General features: G+C 37.0%; 1 protein-coding gene across 1 annotated transcript in view; it reads left to right on the forward strand.

The window, feature by feature from the left end:
- Positions 1 to 1570: 1570 nt before the first annotated feature.
- The window catches only part of SAMSN1 (SAM domain, SH3 domain and nuclear localization signals 1), a 157226-nt gene continuing 132529 nt past the window's right edge, over positions 1571 to 26267 (forward strand). Inside the window, exons 1-2 of the mRNA XM_016201741.2 lie at positions 1571 to 1684; positions 9381 to 9512. Coding sequence (XP_016057227.2) covers positions 1571 to 1684; positions 9381 to 9512 — 246 coding nt within the window. The remainder of the gene's footprint in view (positions 1685 to 9380; positions 9513 to 26267) is intronic.

The following is a 26267-nucleotide window of genomic DNA, read 5'->3' on the forward strand; positions in this document are numbered from 1 at the left end:
ATACATTATCTGTACATTGTATTGTGCGTTCACCACTCCACATCAGGTCTCCTTCCATCACCATTTATACCCCTCCACTGCCCTCTCCTTCCTCCCCCTACCCCCTTTCCCTCTGGTAATCACCATATTGTTGTCTGTGTCTAGGAGCTGTTGTTTTTTTGCTTAACCCCTTCACCTTTTTCACCCACCCCCTAACCCCCCTCCCTGCTGACAGCTGTCAGTCTGCTTCTAATTTTTTGTTTGTTTTTTTCCCTTCATTAGATTTCACAAGTGAAGTCCTATGGTACTTGTCTGTCTCTGAGTAACTTATTTCACTTAGCACAGTACTCTCCAGGTCCATCCATGCTGTGACGAAAGGGTAAGATTTCCTTTTTTACGGCTGAGTAGTATTCCATGGTATAAATGTGCCATGGTTTTTTTAATCCACTCATCTACTGATGGGCACTTAAGCTGTTTCCAGATCTTGGCTATTGTAAATAACACTGCTGTGAACATAGGGGTGCATGTATTCTTTCAATATATTCCTGGAAGTGAAATATAAAATTAAAGAAAGAGGAACAACTGTAGATGCCCTTTCCAAGGGCCTTAGAAAGAAATGTTACTTAAAGAAAAAATAAGCCCAGGACCAGCTAAAGAAGAAAGATATTTGCAAGATCTAAGTTTAACGTCCCAGAAACCACTTCTGGGTCTGTGCTCAAGAGAATGGAAAGCAGGATGCAAATACGTTACTCACATGCCCGTGTTCACTGCAGCATTAGTCACAGTAGCCCAAAGGCGGAAGGGACCCCGATGTCCCACAACATATGAATAAGTAATATTCAGCCTCAAACAGAAGGCCATTCTAACACATTCTTCACACCACGGGTGAAGACACTGTGCCAAGTAAAATAAGCCAGTCAGCAAAGGACAGATATGATGTGATTCCACTTACATGAAGCACCTAGAATAGTGAGATTCAAAGAGACAGAAAGGAGAACGGTGGCCGGCAGGGGCTGGGGGAGGGACGAATGGGGACTTAGTGTTCCGTGGGTACAGAGTTTCAGTTTTGCAAAATGAAAACATTCTGGCGGTGGATGGTATTAATGGCTGTGCAACAGTGTGAATATACTCCCTGCCACAGAACTGTATGCCTAAAAACGGTTAAAATGGTAAATTTTATATTATGTATATTTTATCACTATAAAAATGTGCTTACCTTGGTATCTTGCCATACAAGAGACTCAACATTTTTCTTAATTAATGGAAGAGAAAATAGGGAAGAGACATAGCTTTGACCTGCCACCTTTAAAAGGAAAGAAGATATATATATATATTTTAGGGTTTGCTTCATATTTTCAATTTAGTCACCTAGGCCTGTAGTTGTTTTCACTGCATTTTTCTTCCAGATTTTAGGAATATTATCACCGCCTTTGAAATCTGTTTCCACAGATTGTGGTCTCATTCTCTTATTTTATTAGTCAGGGTTCCTATTAATTTAGGAAACCATTTGCTCAGTAGAGACCTATCTCATTTGAAAATGGTCCCTGAATCCCTGGATTATGGCAGGGATTTTACTTTGTGATAATCTCCCATGAGAACTGTCCAAACAGCTGCGAAGGCAAGAGAGAGCTACAAGGGACAGTCATATTTTTTAAGCAGCAAGGGACTGAAGCTGACCAGAATGAATCTTTTCTGCTTTTCGCTGGTGAGTTTCTTGACATACGCCATTTCTATTCTCATTTCTATTTTATTATGTCAACTAAAAAAAATTGAAATTAGGGTATATTCTAAACTTCCTATGTGGTGATACTGATACATTTAGGGTCTGATAAGAAAGACACATCAGAAGGATGAGAAAGTGTGTTTTCATTAAAGCACACAAGCCGATAGTGTTCAGATGCAAATAATTTACAAAAAATACATTTATCTACAACAATTACTAGTTGTTTAACATTTTGATGCTGAATTTGTAATTACGATACGTAAACAGTATTTTTGAGCAAGTGTTTTCCTTTATTTATTGTGAGTATGAGAAATTTTTTTTCAAAATATGCTGCATTTGGGCTGCTTGCTTTGTTTTGAGACATCCTAGAAACCAAAATTTCTTCTTTATTATTTGAGAAATAAATTCCATTCAGTACTGGCTTGGTTAACCTGCCGTGGAGGCAGCGTTCTGAGTTACACAGCACGCGAATGCAAGGTACAGGAGATTAATCCAGTCCTGCAGATGTGCTCCTTCAGGGCACAAGCACCTCTCCAATTCTTGTTTACATTATCACTTTTTTTTTTTCCTTTAGCCAGAAGTAGATCAGGGAAAGTTAGCAGGCAGTCATAGATGTGGAAATACTTTCTAACTCTAACCTGCTATTGTGACCATCTGCCAAAGCTAAAAATGGATTTCAAAAATAATTTTATTCATTTCTCTCTGTGTTTGCAGCAGGGCACTATGCCTATTCATTGGTTTTTCAAGATGTCGATGGAAGATCCCTGTCATTTGGGGAAATAAAATGGTTTAAGTTGATGTTTGCTTTCTTTCCAAATTGCAAATAACATAAGTGCTAGAGATGGTGCTGACCTAGGTTGTAATATCTAAACAGGAGGCGTTTTAAGCCAAGATGAGGGATTTAATCTTAGAGCATCTTGAAAAATAAAATGCGATTGTGAATTGTGGCAGCTGAATCATCGAGTTCTGGTTTCGGATACGGTCCCAATTTACAAAGTAACTGCCAGCGCTTAACTTTGCTTTGTGCCATATAAATCCGGCTGGAGAAATCCCATTTTAGGTGATTTAAGTGGTATTGTGCATTCTTTTCTAGTGGATCTAAAAGAGCTAGATGTGGTTTTATGTGACCATACTTCCCATGGAAATAGGCAGAGTGGCAGAGGCGGCTGTGCTCTGAAGCCCCTCTGAACAGGCCTCCGGTCAGTATGCTAATGTTTCTATAGCACAGCCCGATAAACATTTGTAATCCTGCCACTAAAGACGTATAACCATGTAATAAGTGTGATGGTCTTTCTCTGTAATATAGGGAAAGGAACCAATACCCAAAAAGGATTGCTTCAAAGCCATGCCTCATAGACTCAATTCGACTGCAACTCTTTTCTTTGTTTTAAAGTTATCCATGCCCTAGCCAGCTTGGCTCAGTGGTTAGAGTGTCAGCCCGCAGACTGAAGGGTCCTGGGTTTGATTCCAGCAAGGGCATGTACCTGGGTTGCAGGCTTGATCCCCCACCCTGGTCGGGGCCAGTGTGAGGCAACCGATTGATGTGTCTCTCGCCGATTGATGTGTCTCTCACATCGATGTTTCTCTCCCTCTCTCCCCCTTCCACTCTCTTTGAAAAGCAATGGAAAAAATATCCTCCGGTGAAGATTGAATAAATAAATAAATAAATAAAGTTATCCTTAAAAAGTTACTTGCCCAGAAACATATTGGATCCGACTGAACCATCATGAGCACTGAATTTTTTTGTTCAAGCATTCCAAAGTTTATATATTAAAATTAATTGCTTCAGTAAGAAAAGGTACTTGGTAAAAATCATAACCATCTTAGGTATTCTTTTTTGCTTTTTGTGGAAAAAATAAAGTTATTTAGTGTGTGGGCTCTCATCCTGGGTGTTATAACACCCCACTGTGCTGTTATGAACTGTGAAAAGGGCTTGGGGTTACAGCCTTTGCCGGGAATTGTGCATAATTCAAAGCATGTTTCATCTTTACCTGCATGAATGTAAACATATGGGACACTGCATTTTAAAAAAAAGATTCAAAACCACTGATTTAGTGGAAAGAAAGATTGCAGAATTATAAAGTGGAGGTGTATATAAATATATTGACTTTTAAATCTCTAGGAAGGAGGTGATTTTCAGTATTAAGCATTCCATGAAGATTACCACTAAGGAAAGCCAGTGAAAGAGTTAAACATGCTCTTATTTAAGTGTAGGGTGAAATTGTCAATCTTTTAGTAATGGAGTTTTTAAGAGAAATATAAGACAGACTTAATGAACTACTCATTCTGAACCAAGAATACTATAAATAATCCATTAAAGGTGATTGCTATTATTTTGGATCTATAAACTCAAAATGGGGCCTGTCTTTCAAAAGGAGGCACGAATACCCTTTCCTGTATGCCGTTTTGACTCCAGGGTTTTTCCTAGAGTTTTACACGGTGGTAAGGCCTTGAGAAAGCTTGGTCATCAGGAGCAAGATGACTTCCTTGTTGAGCGCATCGTAATTTTCTTTATTGAGCTTAAAGTTACCAGTCAGTGATCTCTGCACTGTTTATTCCCTCACTCATTTGAAACTCTGCCGCTGTCCTTGTTTGAACTCGGTCCTACCCACTGACTTACCATCCTTTCTTCGTCCCTGCTCATTTACATGCCCGTTAAGATCATTCGAATGCCAAGCAGATATCTCACTTGGAAGAATTCCCCTCCTTGTCCTTCAAAATCTAGACTTTTTAAGTCTTTGTGCTTCTATGTAACTTTAGGATCAGCTTGTCAAGTTATGAAAATCTTTGATGGGATTTTGATTCAGATAGAATTGATTTTTATATCTTCTTTATGGAAAATCAGCTCCATCATGGGGTTGAGTCCCCCTACCCACAAACATGTGTATCCCCTCATATAGTCTCATTTTTTTTAACGTGGTCTTTAATGATGGTTTATCATTTTCTCTGTAAAATTCTTGCACAGCTTTTGCTAAATTTATTGGTAAGGGTCTAAAAATTTTAGTTGCTGCCATGCTTATTGTTTTCTTAATTTGTTTTGCTGATTTATAGGTACTGTATTAATTTTTATATATTGATATTATAAGTAGTTTTGCTGAATTTTTAAAATTCTGATAGTGTTCTTTTTTTTTAGATTTCATTTGCAGACAATCTGTAAATCTGTAACTTTCCTCTTCTTTAGCAAATTCTCAGCTTCTGTCTCTGTTCTGTAAGATTGACAAGGAAGAATGCTGTAACGGCAGACATCCTAGTCCTTTCTAATGGCCATGTAATTACGTCTAGACTCTTCTAGAGGTTTTTGATAAATAGGCCTAATGAGGTTAAGGAAGTGCTGTCTTTTTGCAGTTTGCAAAGATTTTTTTTTTCTTTTCTGTTCCATGCCTCTTCCATTGCTCATGGTGGTTTATTGCCAGTTTGCTAAGATTTTTATCATGAATGAATAATAAATTTTTCAAATGCCTCAGAATATTGATTGAAACAATAAACCTAATTTTTAATATCTTAATCTGTATTTAAAGGTTGAAACATCCTTATATTCCTATATTTAATATTGACTGGCCATGATATATTTTTATATACATTATTAATTTTGTTATCATTATATTTAAGATTTTAAAAACTATGTTATAAATAATGTTGGTCTATAGTTTTCTTGAACTGAAAAGAAAATTCTGTTATTTTATTTTCTAGAATTCTTATTAATTCTATATCTTACTATCTCAATATATCCTCACACTTCTACCTGAATGTTCCATGTCATTTTTTATTTATTATCTTTCTATTCTATACCCTTGATGAGAATTCCTCAGCATTTTCTAATTCTTCTGAGAAGTGTAGAGTTCATTCAAGTTTTTGATTATTTACTATAAATTTTTATGATTATTAATTTTCAAGACTTTTTTATTGTTCAAAGTATTACAGATGTCCCCTTTTATCCCCAATGACCCCTTCCCCCTGCCTCCACCCAAGTCCCTCATTCCACTATTGTCTATGTTCTTGGGTTATGCATATATGCATATAAATTCTTTGGTTAATCTCTCCTCCCCACTTCCCACCCACCCCCACATTTCCTTTGAGATTCATCAGTCTGATCCATGTTTCCATGTCATTGAATCTATTTTGTTCATCACTTTATTAAGTTCTTTAGATTCCATGTATAAGTGAGATCATGTAATGTTTGTCTTTCTCTGCCTGGCTTATTTCACTTAGCATAATATTCTCCAGGTCCATCCATACTGTCCCAAAGGGTAGGAGATTCTTCTTCTTTATAGCTGCATAGTATTCCATGGTGTGAATGTCCCACAGCTTTTTTATCCACTCATCTACTGATGGGCACTTGGGCTGTTTCCAGATCTTAGCTATTGTAAATTGCGCTGCTACAAACATAGGGGTGCATAAGTTCTCTGTGATTGGTGTTTTGGGTTCCTTAGGAAATATTCCTAGAAGTGGGATCACTGGGTCAAATGGCAGGTCAATTTTTAATCTTTTGAGAAAACCCAATACTGCTTTCCACAGTGGCTGCACCAGTCTACATTCCCACTAGCAGTGCACTAGGCTCCCCTTTCTCCACACCCTCGCCAGCACTTGTAGTTCGTTGATTTGTTGATGGAGCCATTCTGACAGGTGTGAAGTGATACCTCATTGTGGTTTTAATTTGCATCTCTCTGATGATTAGTGAGGTCGAGCATTTTCTCATGTGTCTCTTGGCCATCTGTGTGTCCTCTTTGGAGAAGTGTCTATTCAGGTCCTTTGCCCATTTCTTAATTGGTTGTTTGTCTTCCTCTTGTTGAGTAATATGAGTTCTTTGTACACTTTGGAAATTAGCCCCTTATCAGATACATCCTTGGCAAATATGTTCTCCCATACCATGGGTTTCCTTTGTATTTTGAGGCTGATTTCTTTTGCTGTGCAGAAGCTTTTTAGTTTGATGTAGTCCCATTTGTTTATTTTTTCTTTTGTTTCTTTTGCCCTAGGCGACGGATCAGTGAAAATTCCATTATGTGAGATGTCTGTAACTTTACTGCCTATGTTTTCTACCAGAATTTTTATGGTTTCGTGACTTACATTTAAGTCTTTTATCCATTTTGAGTGTATTGTTCCAATTTTAGTATATGTACTGCCAAAGCAAGCACCATTTTGAAGACTTTAAAAAATATATGTTTTTATTGAGTTCAGACAGAGGAAGGGAGAGGGAGAGGGAGAGAGAGAAAGGAACATCACTCATGTGAAAGTCATTGATCAGCTGCATCCTGCATGCCCCCACTGGGGATCGAGGGTACAACCTGGGCATGTGCCCTGACCAGGAATCGAACCATGGTCTCCTGGTTCCTGGGTTGACATATAACCACTGAGCCACCCTGGCCGGAAAAGACTTTTTAATTGTTTGTTATTTTTGTTGTTATTTAATGGTTCTCGTTTTATTTTGGCCTATTTTGTTTTCATCATAGATTGTTTATTTTTCATTGGAATAGTTTTTTATTTAGCTTTGTGAAAATAATAAATACTCCATCTTTTTTTAATATCTCTTTATTGATTTCAGAGAGAGGAAGGGAGAGGGAGAGAGAGAGAGAGAAACATTGATGATGAGAGAGTCCTCATTGACTGGCTGCCTCCTGCACATCCCCAACTGGGGATGGCACCTGCAACCCAAGCATGTGCTTTGACTGGGAGTCAAACCTTGATCTCCTGGATCTTGGGTTGATGCTCAACTGCTGAGCCATGCCTGCCCAGGCTAAATGTTCCTTCTTAAATTTTTTCTCCAATCCATTTTATGATTTTAATTTACTCTGAAATTAAATGGTTTTATTTTTAGACCATCAATTCTATTGGCTTTCTTTCTTATCATTTTATCCTTTCATGTGTCTTGACTAATGCTGAGTGATAATTATATTTTTCTCTCTGTCCCTCTCCTTGTGTCTCTGACTCTCCCCCCTCTCACTCTCTTCCCCCAATCCCCACTCTCTCCCTCTTTCTCTTTTTCTGTCCTTCCTGGCCTCTTCCCTTTCCTCCATCCAGTTGTGAGGCAAAACCTCAAGTCTGTCTGTGGCTCCAATTTAGAATCAAGGCTTGCATTGCTGGTCCAGAGATCTCTTCTCAGGGTGATATTTGGTGTACTACTCATCCAATCATTGAACCAGCTGAGTTTGTTTCAGGTCCCAGAGTGCTGGCTATGTTTTGAATCTTGCTTTTCTGGTCTGCAGCTTCTTAGAACCCAGAGCCCCAACAATTCTTGGAAGGAGCTTTTTTCAGCCTCCTTCCATTGTGAGTGCTGCTGTAGCCTGTGTATTTCAGCACGGAGTTTGCTTTATGTGGAGAACATGCATCTAATTTGTTACTGCACAAGCCCCCAAATCCGGTCAGTGCTGTCTGTTTGAGAATGGGTGCTTCCCAGGTCCAGAGCTTTGCCTTCAGTCACCATTTTGTGTTTCTGTTAGGTTTTCGGTTTCTCTACATATTTATGTATTTTAGAACATACATGATTTAGGTCTTACTTAAGTCTTTTTAATTTTCCTAATAATTTAGCATGTGTTTCGAGCTGAGGTTACTTAAAATTTCAAATTGTGGAGCATATTGGTTGAGAATTCTAAAGGTAGACTTATCAAAAGCAATTCAGTCTTTACTTTGCTTATGTATTAAAATACATTTTTTCAAAATGAGACCATATTAATTCAACACTATAGCTTTTTACTCATTGTTTCGAGTAAGACAACTTTTTCATAAGCCAAGTGATGTTTATATTGATGACACCATTATCAGCACCACCAGTTACTATATCTAGAAATTTTCAATATACTTAGTGCATACCTCTCTCCCTTAAGACTATTTTGAGATGATGCTATACCTGGAGCAATTCTGTGTCAAATATATATATATATATATATATATATATATATATATAACAAGTCAATTCAGTTAATAAATTTTCTTTTCAAATACAAAGATTTACAATAGCATTCACAATAGTTTTAAATGCAAATTCATACATTTTAAAATTCATTTTGTTGTTGTTGTTGTTGTTAGTCCTCACTGGAGGATATTATTGTTCCATTGATTTTTAGAGAGAGTGGAAGGAAGAGAGAGAGAAGGGAGAGAGGGAGAAACATCGATGTGAGAGAGATACATAAAAGATAAAAAACAATTGAACCGTATTATATCTTAATATGAAAATTGTAAACCTTAATATTAATGCCTTCATTGTGATTGTGAAATACTTTGCTGTTTCAAAGCACATGCTGTGCTCGTTTGGTCCTGGTGCTTCCTCTGTAAGGTAAAAACCACTGCTTTCCTCTTGAGGAAGCTGAAGTACATCAGATCATGCTTCTTACACAAGGGCATAGTCCTGATTAGAGGGATACATATATCTAAGACCTGACACCCAACAGAGTTTATTGGTATCCAAATAAACCTTTCTTTAGAATCTTGAACTTGATGACTTCATCATGCTTCTTGAGAAATTGCCCCATTTTGTGCATGGCTCTCTAGTTCTTAGAGTTGTGTTTGAATTTTGGGCTCTGAAATAATGGTGAGAATGCCTTTCTTGAATGTCTTGTACTCTGCTGAAAACTGGCATACCATAAACTCTTACCCTCTATGCCTCGGATAATTTAGATAGGTTAGATGACTTTTCAAGGAAAATAGCATTCTGCTATTTCTTAACTCATAAATCTCTTTATTGCAGGAGGGCTCTATGGACAGCTTATATGAGCCAGTCCCAGAGCAACATGCTAACCAAGAAAGCACCTCTGGTAGAACTGATTCTTTCAGCTTATCCTTTGGGGAGAGTAGAAAAGCGCACAACAATCTTCTCACGGTGAGTGAAGCCCTGAGTTGAGTGGATTGCTTGTCTATTATAAATTTAGAATCACTTGCTTAGTGATGGCTGTTAATATAATAAAAATCCATTGTTCCCAGAAACTTCTTCATTTACTTTTAGTTTCTTATTTTCTCTTCTTTATTGTCTCTTTCATGATTTTGGCTTATTAATATGAACTACCATTTATAGAGTATGTATTAATTGATTACATAAGATAATCCTCAAAGCAACTTTATGACAAAGAAATAATTATAATATTTTTTCAATGAGGAAATTTCAGGAGAGAAAAGCTTGTTAAAGGCTATAAGCTTGCTAAAGACTATAAGCTTGCTAAAAGCTAATTAAGTGTTAAAGTTGGTAATTAAATATATATGTATCTGCATCAGCAGTTTATCAGTAGTCTAGTAGTTAACCAGGTCTTTGGAGTGGGCACAACCTGGGATTTGTAGCATTTGCCAATTACTATAGTGTAAATGCTCCTACCATAGTCAATTTCAAGCTACCAATGATTTAATAACAGGCTTACAATACCTGAATGTTTAATTATTCATTATCTTTAGTGCTGATTCCAGAACACCACTGGCTGCTATAAAGTCTGTGCTAACCACTTACTAAGCTGCTTATTAAATTTATGGACACACACCATCAACTTACAAAACATGAGCATTGCTAGAATGCAAATGCAAATAGTTTTTGTGAATTATCTTTATAATTACTAAAGGCATAGAGTTCTCTGTGCTCTGCAAAATTGGCCCTGTCCCTGTTTAACAGTGTTAACTGTTCTTTTTGTCAATTGTGCTCTATTTAAATTAACCCCATACTAATAATTTATTTTGCTTCTATTGTGGTTAAGATAATACAAAACATCCTATGTTTGCTGCAAATATTGAACTTCCTTATACTTATAAATTTAGATCTCATCTCCTACCATTATAATCACACTTCCTTAATAACAAAAAAAAAAAGCTAACTATCATTTTATTCAGTGCTTCCTTTTTGTAAAACACTGTACTAGGTGATGTTACATATGAAATAATTTGCATTGATCCTTACAAGAACTTTAAAGAGGTTTAGAAATATTGAGAAAGGTTAAATAACTTTTCCAGTTAAAAAAAAAAAAAAGGTAACCCAGGATTCAAATCCACATCCTTTCTTGTTTGTTTGTTTATTTTGTTTTGCTCTAGAGAAAGGGTTACAGTAATATACCTTTGAGCTTTACACCTACCTCACACCTACCTATTTTATTCTTTGAGGACATTAAACATTTCTTATTTAGATAGCTTACAGAACATTTCTGTTTCCCAGAAACTTAGATAAACTGAAAAGCAATGTAATGTTAGAAAACAAGTTCAATCATATGTCTCAATAAGTAAAATTAATCCAAAAAGATTTTTAGTGCAGTGGAAACTCTGTCCTCAACTCGATACCCTTTTCAATATCCATAAGATGTTGATGTTAACAGAAATGCTTAAGAGGAAGCAACAGTCACTTTACATATTAATGTGAGAGAGAATGACTATTTACATGGAGACTGTCAATTAACATTACAAAATGTTTATAGGCATTTTTAGACTATAATTAAAAAGAAAAATTGAATAAGCTAAAGAGCCTGAAGCTATTTCTTTAAATGTGTGAGTTTAATAAATATGCATGAAACATAAACAAGTTCATGGCCAACCAGTCTGCTAGAATTTTTATCAAACTTCATTTATATTGTGAAGGTAGATGAGAAAGATAAAAACATGATTTAAATTGCTACAACTCTGTTTCTCTCCATATAGATCGATAAATAGGTAGATCTCTCTGTATATTTCATTCTGCATATCTCATGTATATAAAAGCCTCAGTATTTAATTTAAGAATATATGAATATAGAAATATACCCTAAGAAACCCAAAACACCAATTAGAAAGAATATATGCAGCCTTATTTTCATAGCAGTGCTATTTATAATAGCTAAGATCTGGAAACAGCCCAAGTACCCATCAGTAGATGAGTGAATAAAAAAGCTGTGGCACATTCACACCATGAAGTACTATGCAGCTGTAAAGAAGAAGAATCTCATACCCTTTGCAACAGCATGGATGGACCTGGAGAATATTATGCTAAGCCAGTCAGAGAAAGACAAGTATTAAATGACTTCACTCATTTGTGGAATCTAATGAACAAAATAAACTAACAAACAAAATAGAAACAGATACATAGAAGCATCGGACAGGCTGACAAATCTCAGAGGGAAGATAGGGGTGGGTGGAGGCGGGGAAGAGATCAACCAAAGAATTTATATGTGCATAATCCATGGACACAAACAATAGTGTGGTGAAGGCCTTGGGATAGGGCGAGGGGTGGGTATGAAGAAGAAGGTGTCAACTGGGGAAAAAGAGGACATCTGTAATACTTTCAACAATAAAGATAAATTTTTAAAAAATAAAAGTAAAATAAAAATATATACATATATACAAACATAAATGCATGTGTGTGTGTATAACCATTTCAACCATGATCCCACTATTTAATTTTTGAATTATATCAATCCTATCAAATTATCATTGATACTTATTTTATTCCTAATGAAAAATGGTTCTACAGCTTGGATAAAATAAAGTCCACTTTTTAATAATGCAATTTAGTGATTTAGAACTTTCTTGGTTTCCCCTCTAAGCTTCTGAAGAATGGATGCTTTTTCCTCCAAGTATTCTCACTTCTTTTTTCCCCCTAATTCAAAGAAAAAAACGTTTGGGGCCAATTTTTTCAGTATCAGAAAAAGCTTAAACATTTAGATTCATATTGTAGAAATACTATAAAGACACTGCTAGAGTTAATGGAATTATGCTCATGCTCCCAGTCCTCCACCCAAACATATTTGTGACCTTCCCCTAGAGGAGAGGTGCTTCCAAACTCAAACTCTTTGCAACCAGTCTGACAGCACATCTAGTTACACTAAAAATTATAGTGCACACTGAAAATAATATCATTTTCCACATGAGTTGAAAAGAAGAATCAAAGTGAAAAAAGAATCCTAGGCTTCTTGACTTCCCTTAAGTATATTTTATTTATGCATATTTATTAGTAGTTTTACTGTATGAAAAACACAGTTATAAGCAAGGCAGGAGTTACACGGGTGAGCATAAGATGATCCAGTGTAGACCAACTGCACAATTAAGGGTAGAAGAGGTATTTAAAGGAAAGTGTATTGGAGGATTTTAAATAAGGAAAATCAGAAATCCTAGCTTGCATTTTAATTGCAGTTCCAGGAAGACTTTATATTAGAGAGCTGGTCCAAAGAGAAATCGATTTAAAATAAGAGGTTTTATTAAATTTTGTAAAGGGGAATGAATAATAAGTAGTCCACTTGTACTATATAGCAAAGCCAGAGAATTTTGCAGGGCTACAGGCCCAACAACAACCACCAAAAACACCCCACAGCCACCAACAGCAAAAAAACAGTGAGTAAAAGTTTTATAGATTGAGTAATCACACAAGGAAACAAACATGCTGAAAGAAAACATACTAGTATACTAGCCTAAGGATTGACTGCTTCCTTATTGTATTAGTAAACTGTAGGCTGTTACTCCTTGGTTCTGTACCTATTTTAGTGCCTCTTTATAGTGTCTGAAGCTAATAAAAGATCTTGACTTAGAAATAGAGTGAGAACATAAAATATTTGTACCTCTGCCAGTTTGGGGTTAACTGGGTCATTCCTGAATGAGCTGGTTTGTCATCTATATTGACTGGTGCAAGCAAATAATTGTCAATTTTCCATGTCATTTTGTATCTTATAAATTAAACTGATAAGAAATTTCAGCCTTTTCAAATATGGGCTTAAATGTGGGTAGGGACAATGTTCCTATTATTTATATGTTGCATATATTATTTGTAATGCTGCACAAGTATTCATTCAATAAATATTTATAAGCTAAGTGAATGGATCAGGGAAGGCTCATTTATCAAGCTGAAGAAATGGAGAATGTATGATATAGTGTCTAAAAGCATGAGCTTTGGAGTTGAACTTTAGATTTGAATTCTCCTCTTAGCTCTGCCATCTACTTGACCTGAGAAAGAAGCTCTAATTCTCTAGACCTCAGTGCCCTCCTCTGCAGAATGGGGAGAGCAGACCTGTGTTAGGTTCAGCTGCGTTCGACGGCGGAGGAGAGGGTCTCCTCTTGCCACCAGAAGCAGAAAGGATTTAGCACAGAAGTCAGAGAACCACAAGAAGGGCTGACGGGTCACGCTGGAACTGAGGTTTTCCTTACAGCCTGAGGTGGCCTGTATTTGTACCGAACTATAGAAATGATCCCTGAAGTACTGTCTTGGTGGCCTGTATTTGTATGGCCCAGGAGGTAAGAACAACTTTTACACTTAAAAAATTTGTTTAAAAACAAAAACAAAAATAAAGATACTATGCCATAGATAATGTATGTGGCCTATAGAGCCTAAAATATTTCTTTTTTAACAGAAAATGTTTGCTGACCCCTGCCTTAGAGCTCTGCCCTACAAAGGTAGAAGCCAAGTTCTTGAAGAGTGGCTACTAATCAAAACGCAGACACAATAGGGTAAAATATATGCATATTTTAAGAGACTTAATATGAATAAAAGAGTATAAAACAGATTATTAAAATTTTTATATTGATTACTTGTTTAAATGGGAATATTTGAAACCTATTGGGTAGAATGGAATTTCATGTTTTCTTTGACATGGCTTCTAGATTGTGGCCTTCAAATGCTGCGTGGATGCTTATGTTCTGCTAAACCTGACTTATACCTGTTACCCAGGCTCTAGGGAAGTGGTGTAATGTGGTTTTTAGCCTTCTGGCCTCAGACAGAGGAAGGAGTCCCAGGAAGAAATGGGGAGACGTTAAGTTTTTACCGCTATGTCTATCACCCTTCCCTCCTCGAGTCTTTTTATCTTTATCATAGAGGTATCAGTATTCTAAAAACACAAAACAAAATCAACAACAACAAAAAACCAGCAGCAGCTTCTCACACCTAGAATTTCTCCACAGTGATTGGAAAGGATGGCTGGCTTCCTGAAGGTGGCTCCCCTTTTGTCTCTGTAGAAAATAATATCAACCCTACCCCAGGCTTACAATTTTATGCTAAAATTTTAAATTTATTTACTTATTTTTTTAATTCTCACCCGAGGATATGTTTTCATTGTTGTTGTTGTTTGTTTGTTTTTTTAGAAAGAGAGAGAGGGTAGGGGGAGCATCAATGTGAGAGAGAAACATTGATCTGCTCTTGACCCAGTATCGAACCCACAATCATTCTGTGTATGGGACGACACTACAACCAACTGAGCAACCTGCCGGGGCAATTTTATGCTAACATTTAAAGTGAGTTAGCTATAACAACTCTTTTGCGATATTTGGGTCTCATAAAGTGGTGATAAATTAAGACTTTTGATTTTTTTCCAGTTAAGATGGAGAGGGGAAAAAAGAAATCACAAGACTATTTAATACTATTACGTTAGAAAATGAATCACAAACACAGGGTTGCTCTAAAAGACTTTGCTATAACTTCTGGCAAGGCAGTCATTCTCAACAGTGGCCGAACTTCAGAACCGCCTGCAGATAGATTTACAGACCCCACTCTGGACTTACTGCATCAGTAAGGAGGAACTGAGGCAGCCCTGTCCAGTAGAAATATAATTAGATTCACAGATGTGATTTAAAATTTTCTAGCAGTCACAAAGACATTTTTAAAAAGAGAAATAGGTGAAATTATTTTTAATAATATGTTGTATTTAGACCAATTCATCCAAAATATTATCATATCAATGTAATTAATATAAAAAATGAACAAGTATTTTATATTTTTGTTTATCAACTGAGACTTTGACATCTGCTGTGCATTTCACACATCTCAATTTGGATGCTAAAGTTTCAATGATTAAAGTGAAATCCAGTCCTAGTGAAATAATAAAAATTGTGTATTTTTTGTCAAGTTTAATTTTTAATTAAATTAAAATTTAGTTCCTCAGTCACAACAGCAATATACAGATTGCCCACTAGCCCTGGAGCTAGTAATGGATTCTGTATTGGACAGTATAGAATGAGTCTTGGAATTGCTGGGGGCATTGAGGCATCAAAGTAACCAGATAATATCATGCTCCACTTCACTTAGGGAAGTACAGATATTAAAGTACAAAAATACTCTATAAACATTTAGTTACATACTTTTAGAAAGAAATGAGACCATAGAGAACAAGTGTGTTAACCAATAAAGAAGCTGAGATGAGTGACAGATGGAGTCAAGACTGGAGGTCTGGATTCCCAAATACTAATTGTGTTTTTTGGCCTCTCTACACAAGCACATGCAAGTTTGTGTGTGTCTTTGTGTGTGTCTGTGTGGGGGAGGAGGGGGCATGCATATGTGTAGTTTGCCTGCGTGTGGTAGAGAGAGTTGGACTGGGCAAGTGGGTGAGTATATTTTTGGGAGGTGAAAAGTAAAGAGGAGGGAAAGGTAGGAGAATAGTCTTAATAATAGATTTGCTAAATATAATCTGATGATACAGGGGACATAGCAGGATGCACTTGAGATGGGCAATGCAGTTAATAAGCTTGAGTTTTATTCCTGATCTCCAGGCAGCTGAGAACTGTGTGTCCTAGAGAATGTTATTGAACTTCTCTGACCCTAAGTTCTCTGAACAACAGAATATAGATAAAAATATCTGTCTCTTAGTTTGTAGTGAGGATCAATTGTTATCACACACGTTAAGCACCTGGCATAAAGCATGTTACTGTTTGTTTCCTTCCTTCTGCAACTCATCACACCAAAGCAGAGTGAATCTTTAATTTAATATCCTTGACTAAGTGTCTTTAAGTCAAACTCTCACTGGAGCTTAGATGTCGCTTTAAAATCACTGCTCAAAATAATTTGTTATCAACAATCCTTACTTAAAAGCATTGATTTTTACCGGGCTGGGCAAGAAGCAGCAACAGGATTTATTGTTGATGTGCATTAGAAAAAACCAAGATTTTAATCTCCACAAATTGTCTCAAATCATGAGCACCCAGATTGAGTGTAATTTTTGACAATTCAGCCCTAGATATTCCACCATGCGTAGACAGCAGTAAACGAGAAAATCCATCACAGTGCTTCTTGTTTGCCCAATTCATATTTCAGGGTCCTTTTTGGGTCCATTTTAACTAAAATGTTTTTTAAATGCTAGTTTAGTTATTTTATATACTCACGCATCAACATTCTGCACTGATTAAAAGCACTGGAGAAATCAATTAAATTGTTTCCAGCTACCAGATGTTAATGAGAGAGTAATACAGCAGATTCAAACACAGCTTTACAGACAAGCAATCTGATATGTGTCTAACAGTTGTTTTGAGCTCAGCACTAATGAGGCCAAGGTCAAGGGCTTAATCCCTTTATGGCCAGTTATTTTTGTTGTGTCCCATAGCCACTGGCAGCATCCGTGACCCCAGCCCACTGTCTCTGCTATGTGCTCTATTGATAATTAATGAATCTGGGGTGGTAGAGGAGGAGTCACCAGCACAAAATCATGACCCACTATAAGATGAGCAACTCAAGGAAGGAACAACCCTGCTAGCCAGTAGTTCATTTCCATGAAGATTTCCCTTCACTACAAGCAGACTTCAGGCCACCAGTGTGACTCTCAGCTTTCAACTTAGGATAATTCATGGGGCACTGGTAAGAGCATTAAGAGAGAAAATTGAGTTCTTGCCCTGGCTTTCTTTAAATAGTGCTAAGTTTCTATAATAATCTGGGTCTCAGTTTCTACCTCTATAAGGTAAAGGGTTAGACTAGATGATCTCTAAAGCCTCTTGCTGGTCTTAAATGGTTCCAAGAATATATTTTAAATTATTTGGAATGGGGAGTGTTGTCTAAGATAAAACACTATTATTATTCCTTTTGAACTATAGAAAACAGTCTTGTCAGAAGACCTCTAATGAACCCTGCTGTATTAGCTAGGGTTCTCTAGAGAAACAGAATAGGCTGTGGCTATAGTATATAAGAAAGAAATGAGAGGAATTTGCTTATGTGATTATGGAGGCTGGAAGTCTGAAATTTGCAGGGCATATAAGCAGGCTGGAGACCCAGGGAAGAGGTGATGTTGTAACTAGAGTCCAAAGGACTCCCTCTCCCTGGGGGACTACATAGCCTTTTTGTTTTAAGACCTTGATTGGATGAGACTGATTGGATGAGACCACCTACATTATGGAGGGTAATCTATACTCAAAGTCTACTAATTTAAATGTTAATCTCATCTAAGAAATATACTCACAGTGACATCTTGGTTGGAGTTTGACCAAATATCTGGGTGCTGTGGCCTAGCGAAGTTGACATAAAATTAACTACCACATCTGCCTTCTGGTATTTATGTCCTTGCATAATCTCCACCTTTGCCTGTGACTTGGTTCCTGTAGAATTTGTCAAACGTGTTAGAAATTGACTTCCAAAATTTGGCTACAAAAGACTGTGACTTCTGTCTTGCTAACAGACTCTCTCCATTGCCTTCCTGGCTTGAACATTAAGGTGAAACAAGAGCCCATCTAGACAGGCCCACGTGGCAAAGAACTGAAAGCAGCCTTCAGCCAACAGACAGCAAGGAACCGAGGCCTTCATTTCAACAGCTCTTAAAAAACTAAATTCTACTAACAATCACTGACTAAGTTGGAAGAAGATCCTTTCCCCAGTTAAGCCTTTGGATAAGACCTCAGACCTATTAACTTGGTTGCAACTCTGTGAGAGACCCATCTAAGTCATGGCTATATTCCTGACCCACAGTAACTATGAGATAATAAATGTGTATTGTTTTAAGACATTACATTTTGGAGTAATTTCTTGCACAGCAATAGATAACTAATATAGGAACTAAAATTAATTTGACAAGTTATTAATTAAGTTATTTGCAGATAACCAAATCCATGCTAGCTACTTGAAGCAGGAAGGGATATACAGGTTAAAGAGAACTCAGAGTTGTTGAGAGGTTGAGACAGATACTGCAGCTGAGCTTGCAGGAATTACTCTGAGAAAGCACACTACAAAACTTGCCACCCGGGAGAGCTGCTGCTTCTGCCACAATCAGGAGGTGGCCAAGTCAAGAAACCATCATCAGAGCAGCAGATTCCAGAACCACATTGTCTCTGGTGAGGTTTATCACATTAAAAATGGATGCCCAGCCCTGACCAGTGTGGCTCAGTTGGTTGAGCGTCATTCCATGCACCAAGAGGTCTCCAGTTTGATTCCCAGCCAGGGAACATGCCTGGGTTGAGGGTTCGATCCCCAGTAGAAGGGGCATGCAGGAGGCAGCCAATTGATATTTCTCTCTCTCTCCCTCTTCCTCCCTCTCTAAAAAATCAATAAAAACCTACTTTTCAAAAATGGATGCCCACCCCTTGTCCTTTCCCCTGTGTTAGTAGGTTTTGTATCATGTCTGCAGTTGGTGCATATGGTGGCTAGGACCTAAGCCACATATCCTGTTCTAGTAACAAGGGAAGTCCATGTCTCTCTTCCTTCCTTCCTTTTTCCCTCCCCCTCCTTCTCTCTTTCTCTCTCTTTCTTTCTAACCTCTCTTCCTCCTTCCTTTCTCCTTCTTTTTCTCCTTTCTTCTGACTTTAGGATCAGTGAAGGACAGATGTTGACTACAGCAATAAATGTGTACACCCAAAATATCTAGAGAGCAATAACTATGAAATTAAATACTGTATTATAAGTATCAAGTGCACGTTCCATAAGAATCCTCAGAAGGAACTTAAAAATATATATATTTAGTGTAGTTGTCAGGAACACAACATTGGAAGGGGTGGGGGGGTGTCGAACAAACACTATAAAAATCCCAGCTTTGCCCGGCCGGGCGTGGCTCAGAGGTTGAGCATCGACCTAGGATCCAGGAGATCGCAGTTCCATTCCCGGTCAGGACACATGCCCGGGTTGCGGGCTGGATCCCCAGTCCCGGGGGTGCAGGAGGCAGCCGATCAACGACTCTCTCATCATTGATGTTTCTATCTCTCTCTCTCCCCTTCTCCCTTCCCCTCTCTGGGATCAATAAAGATATATTTAAAAAAAGAAAAAAAAAAAATCCCAGCTTTGAAATTTACCAGTTATGTGATTTTGGACAAGTTCCTTAAACTCTTTAAGCTATATTCTTTTCCTATAAAATTCTTTTACTAAAATTTATCATTTGAGAATAAAAAATGGCAATGCAATTAACATTATTAATACAGTGGCTAACACAAAGTAAAAGATCAATAATAGGTGTTGTCTCTAAGAATGCAACTGTGGTTTGTGGTTTAAGGATGCAAGTTCCACAGAGAAGGTAAGATTTAAGCTGAGCTTGAAGTAGAAGAACTAGAGTAAAAATGGTGAAAGGAATATGGTTAAGATAGTATCATTGTACACCGTCTTAGCATCTTTCACAAAAGGCCTTAAAAAGCACTTAGAGCCAAGTGTCTTATAAATGGATAAATGGATACACTGAAATGTGACATGTCATCTTAGAATAGGTGAGTAATGAAGGAGTCAAGGTAGGTGACTCCCAGGTTGGTATTCTAACCACTCAAGTGCGTTTCTTACTTGCCTCCAAACTATTACCATGGTTTTTTAAAAATTTTTTTCTGTCTCCATACTATCATCAGCATTGACATAGCTATTAATAACATAGACACTCAAGGGAGAAAATGAGATTAACAATGGCATCCCATCAACTAGGTCTTCATCAAACTATGAACTAGAGGAGTCAGTGTCAAAACAGTGCAGGTAATTCTTTTCTTGATTTCTAGATTGTAAAATGACTCATAACAAGCTGACATATAAAACATAGATTACCTGCATTAAAAAGGCTGCACTTTCTTTTTTTACCCATTATAGCTATGATCCCTTATAGCTATTCTTCTGCCACCAATTCACATGTGAACATTTTCTGATGGTTTTAATTCATTTCCTCCCATAAATAGAGACTTATGTTAAAGTAAAATTAAATCAATAGATTAAGGTTAATTATGCCCCATTGTCTTTTTTATTTCCTAAACTTATGATACTATTACTAATTGAATCTAAAGAAAGCCATGGATATCTCTCTAATCATGTTTTAAAGAAAAAACTGTAAAGCAAAAGAGCCATTCCCACTTTAATTTTCTCTTAAAAGCTTTTGTCATCCCTACTGATTTTGGATTGAAATATTATGGATAAAGATCCATGGATTGTTTCTACTGGAAGAGACTTTAAGGTATTTGTTCAGCAACCTTCATTCTATAATGTAGATACTGAGGTTCTGAGAGGGTTCTTGGATCCTGCCCAGTTTAGTAGCAGACTTGGGAAAGCAAGCCAGGTCTGAAGTGCCAGTTCAGTGTTTTTCCACTGTAAGGGTGGAATTTGATATTTTTACTCATCTTATACTTCTTGCAAGTTTGTTTGGCTCATGTTCCATTTGTGGCTATGTGGATTCAATAAGATAATGACATAAGCAAACAAACTTAATAAATATTAGTTGTCCTTTCCCTTTCTAAAACCTCGTGTAAATGTGATTTCGTGAATCACAACACGTTTAAGGATACTTAAGAAAGCTCTCTATTTCAAGAAATCTGGAAGAGAATTTTTTTTGAAAAGGAAGGATCTTTTATAATGCAAATAGCCATCCCCTAGGTAACCTGTTTTGTCATCCTGGATATTTATAGTGCTGTGAGAGGAGTTTGTTAGTTTAGGATTGATAGAAAACTCGCTTGGCACACGAGCAGGCAAGTGGCAAAGTTACACGCCATTTACCAGCTCTGTCCCTGATGGATTAGATATGGGTCCTGTGAATTCTCCAGGCACACCATAAGCTATACGGTGTGCACTGAGATGACGAGCCATGGGGATGCCATACACCACCTGCTGCTCTTGGGGAAACGGGAATTCATTAGCTGTATAAGGTTGTCACTCTTTGACAGGAGCTGGACATGTTGGCCAGAAGTCGACTTTGCCCATCAGGATGAGCTGACATTGCTTCTTCTTTGCTGCATTCTCAGTAGGGGGATGAAATCTGTTTTCCCAGAGAACCAGGGCATTATTACTGTAACATACTGGGGGCCTCCAGTGTGTAGACTGTCATCTGAATTCAGTGATTCCTGAAGTGCCCATTTTAGTTAAATGGACTTTCATAAATTACTGGCCATGCTTTGATGATGATGATGGCATCCACAAATTGATTAACGACTTTAAAACGCATCAATGTGCTGACAGATACTTGTCTTCAAATAACACTAAATTGTTAGAATTGGTGCTTTGATAAGGTTGTGCTTTCTGAGTTGTTTGTTTAGTAGTGGCATCTGGTATTACATTTTCTCTGCATTTTCATAGCCGCTCTCTCTTCTGGCCAATAGTGCCTGTTGTGCTCGAGGGACGCGAAGAAAACTCGAGACACGGAGAATGTAGAATTTAGGTGGAGATGCAGAGGGTTGAGGCTCTGGAGGCCCTGCAACAACCCTCCTCACCATCCAGAGATCTTTATTGTGAGTTACAGAAAGGCAGGTGTGAAAAGATAGTGATCAGTAGAAACTATAAAATGCGCATAAACAAATGGCTTTGTTTTATGCTAATGCTTCACATTTGTTCTTAAGGCCATAACCCTCCTGGGGGCAAGATCCCCAGATCGATAAGGATCTGTTTTCAGTTTCTGTCAGAAATGTCTCCCTCGTTTTCAAGGGGATTTCTGTGATTCTGGGGAAGCTTGCTACCCAACTCCTTCAGAGTTTGCTTGTTGTTTGCTGGCCTTTTCCTACAAGTGCCGATTTGTGAGATGTGTGATTAGATTGACAGGTGATTTCTGTGCCTGTGCAGTCAAGTAGAGAAGTAGTATTGTGTTCTAGTTAAGATCACAGGAGTAAAATCCCAACTACTCGTTATGTGACCTTAGTTTATGAATATGAAAGTTGAAGATTATTGTAATTAACCTTACAGGATTGTTGTGAGGATTGAATTATTTGCTATATGTAAAGAATTTATAACTGTGTGTGATAATACATGAGTGTTCTGCCATTCTTACAGTGCAAATGTGTTAAATCAAAAAATTAGAAAAACAATAAGATTTTAAGTCTTATCGTTTCAGCAGGTTGCCTTAACCTGCTGTATCAGACTAGCTGTACTTAGTACTATTCCTCTTTGCTGTGTGATCTGTTTGATAACTCAGGAGACTTCTTCCTGAGCCTTTTCTCTACACAGTCAGGTATAGAGACAAGGTAGGAGAGCTCATGGGTGGCAGGACCCTTTTGCAAGGGTGGTGGTGTCTTACCAGTCACACAAGCCTCCTCCCTGTTTTGAGCACAGAGCAGAGCACTGGGCACATAATTTTTTCACCTCTCAAGTGGCTTTAGGTCCACTGCAGATTGAGTCTACCTTATTAACTTTGAAGCATGATCGACATTGTCATTACCAGGTATCTTAAATTTTTTTTGAAACAGGAATTTACGTGAACTTCCATGTCTTTTTCAGACATCTGGGGGAATTTTCTGAAGCATGGGAGTCTAAGAAATGTCAAAAACAGATTCATTTAGTTTGAATGTGGCATCCTTGGAATCATTGTATTTTAACATTAGTAAAACCCTTTTAGTTATACAAATGAATAATCTTCATTCTTGCAAGTGAATAGAACTCAATCTCAGAATTCTATGTACTATTAATGAATAAACATAAAGTCTAATGAGAAGTAATGTCTATAATTATCTTTAATGTGTTTGGAATCATATAAGGGTTTTATAAAGTTAATTTAATCTTCACAGTTAAGAAAACCATGGAGACCAGCAGGATCCTAAGATCAGCAGTCATTGATGGTGGATGCCTGTAAGAAGGACCACTTATAATTCTTCTTTGAATATACAACAGTGTCTTAGTGATAGATGCTCAGTAAATGTTTGTTGACTGAACTATGAATGTATGAAAAAATGAATTATATAATTTTGAAAGAATAAAATAATGAATGAATGAAAGGACTAGCATTTAATCAGGGTAAAACACTATATGCATGGCCCTAGACAAGTCAATTAACTCTTTGGGACCTCAGTTTATTCATTTGCAACTCAAAGGTCAGATCTCATCAGCTCTACGGTCTTAAAAATTCACCATGGGATTTATACCATCATTTACTGCCAATCGGTTTTCTCTGGTGCAGAAACACCTTTCACATTTCCATTAGCAAGGCAACAACAATGCCTGACATACTTCATTTTCCCTTTAGACTTTGTGATTTGAAAGTAAAATTTAGAAAACAATAACACATTGGGGTGGAGAACACACAATACAATATACAGATGATGTATTATAGAATTGTACACCTGAAACCTATATAATTTTATTAACCAATGCCACCTCAATAAATTCAATAAAAATTTAAATAAATAAATAAATAAATAAATAAGTAGCAATAATGCGGGAAACAGGCACATATTAGACTCCACCCCAAAGGACAGTCTACTGCAACTACTGCATGAGAACAGAAATATGACATTTGGTATCCAAAATTTCTTTCTTTAAATGCCATCTTCTTTCTTTCTTTGTTTCTAATTGTTTTTTAATTTGACCTTGTTTCATGATTATATGAAAATGCTTTGCTCCTAAAGCTCACTCTTATCTACCTGAAAAGTAAACAGGTTGGACATGCTCTTAATTTTCTACCAGCCCCTTCAGAATAATTTGCCTACATTAATTTTTTATTTTCTTAATAATTGCCAGGGGTTAGAATTAAATTAAGCCATGAACTCCCTAGTGAATGAAAGGTAAGACTAATGCTTAGTGCTTGATTTAGGAGATAATGAAATGAAGGCTAACAAGAGCAAGTTTTGCCTGGTATTTATGGCATGTGTCAAATTAATGGGCTAGACAGAATTATTTCATTGACTTTTTCAAATGGGACCTTCTTTTTGGATTTCAGAGTAACACACACACACACACACGCACACACACTTGTAGTTCTAAAAATAAAGCTACGTATAGTCTTTCTTTGGCTTGGCCTGCTAGAAATAAAGAACTCAGGGTCTGAACTCTGAAGGATCTGACAGTCTGCTTATGAAAGCAGAAGTCAGAATGTAGAAACAGGTGCTTTCATTCTGGTATAAGCAGTACCAAAAATTGCTTAACCAGTTCAGTAGTAATCAATAACTTGACAACAATAGGGAACAGACCTATTATTCTAGTTAAGTAAATGTTGCCCATTTGAGTAATCCCTTTCCTTCATATAATCACATTTCAGATAAGCATTTAAGGTGATTGACTCCTACCCCCTTGTAGGAAGCAGATTGCCTAAAGAGAACTACATTAACTCTTTCATCTTAATAGGGATTAAAAAGAAGTTTCAAAATAGCTTTCAAAGTATTTATTACAAGAATACTCTTCAATAAAAGGACCCCGAACCTAAGCTAATTCATTAGAAGCAAAAACTGAATGACCTGAATTCCAGTAAAACAGAATAAACTGATTGTCCCTAGAGAATGTTTTGACAATACAGGGGTGGACAAAAGTAGGTTTACAGTTGTGAGTATGCCACAGAGTTTATTCTTATATTATTATTTATCAATTATTGCATTATTTTCCATATGAACAATCATAAACCTATTTTTCCCACCCCTATATGTCCTAAAAATAACTAATTTTTATCCATGGGCTTATGAAATTCTTTTAGTCTTGGTCCAGATGTTTCCAAACCTTAGACCAGAAACTGTGTCCCTTTCACTACAATCAGCAACCACATATATTTAACCAGTTTAGTGTAGGCCCAACACCTGACTGTATTAATTTAGCCAAGGCTTCACCCAGCTCAGAAGGCTGTTTTTGAATAATATGTCTCCTACCCCAATTCAAACACTTGGAGTTCAACTCACACAAGTTTTGTGAATTATCTGGAATTAATCTTGTTGATAGCAGAAACAATGAATCATTGAAATAACAAGTTGATACAAAAGTACAGTAGACTCTTGAACAATACGAGGGTTAGGGGTACAGATCCTCTGTGTGGTCAAAAATCCATGTACAACTTTTGACTCTTCCAAAACTTAACTATAGTTGCCCTTGGTGTGGTAGGGGATTGGTCCCAGGATCCCCCACAGAAACAAAATCCAAAGAAGCTTAAGTCCTTTATATAAAATGGAGTAGAACAACACATACAGTCAGCCATCACATCCATGAATTTCCAACCAAGAATCAAAATACTGATTCTTTTTTTTAAATTTTATTGAATTTATTGGAGTGACATTGATTAATAAAATTGTACAGATTTCAGGTGTACAATTGTGTAATACATCATCTATTATCTTGTGTGTTCATCACCAAAAGTCAAGTCTTCTGTCACCATTTATCCCCCATTTTACCTCTTCTCTCTCCCTGAAACATCTTTCCCTCTGATAATCACCATATCTTTGTCTGTGTCCTTGGGTTTTTGTTTTTGCTTAATCCCTTCACTTTTTTTACCCAACCCTCAACCCTCTCCCCTCTAAAAGCTCTCAGTCTGTTCTCTGTATCTATGATTCTGTTTCTATTTTGTTTGTTTTGTTCATTAGATCCACGCATAAGTGAAATCATATTGCATTTGTCTTTCTCTGACAGCTTATTTCACTTAGCATAATATTCTCCAGGTCCATTCATGCTGTCACAAAAGGTAGGATTTCTTTAATTTTTGTCCACTCATCTACTGATGGGCACTTGGACTGTTTCCTGTTATTGGTTATTGTAAATAGCACTGCAATGAAAATAAGGGTGCATATATTCTTTTGAATCAGTCTTTTGGGCTTCTTGGAATATATTCCCAGAAGT

The sequence above is a fragment of the Miniopterus natalensis genome, chromosome 6 (genome assembly GCF_054644295.1).
Source record: "Miniopterus natalensis isolate mMinNat1 chromosome 6, mMinNat1.hap1, whole genome shotgun sequence".
Taxonomy (NCBI): Eukaryota; Metazoa; Chordata; class Mammalia; order Chiroptera; family Miniopteridae; genus Miniopterus; species Miniopterus natalensis.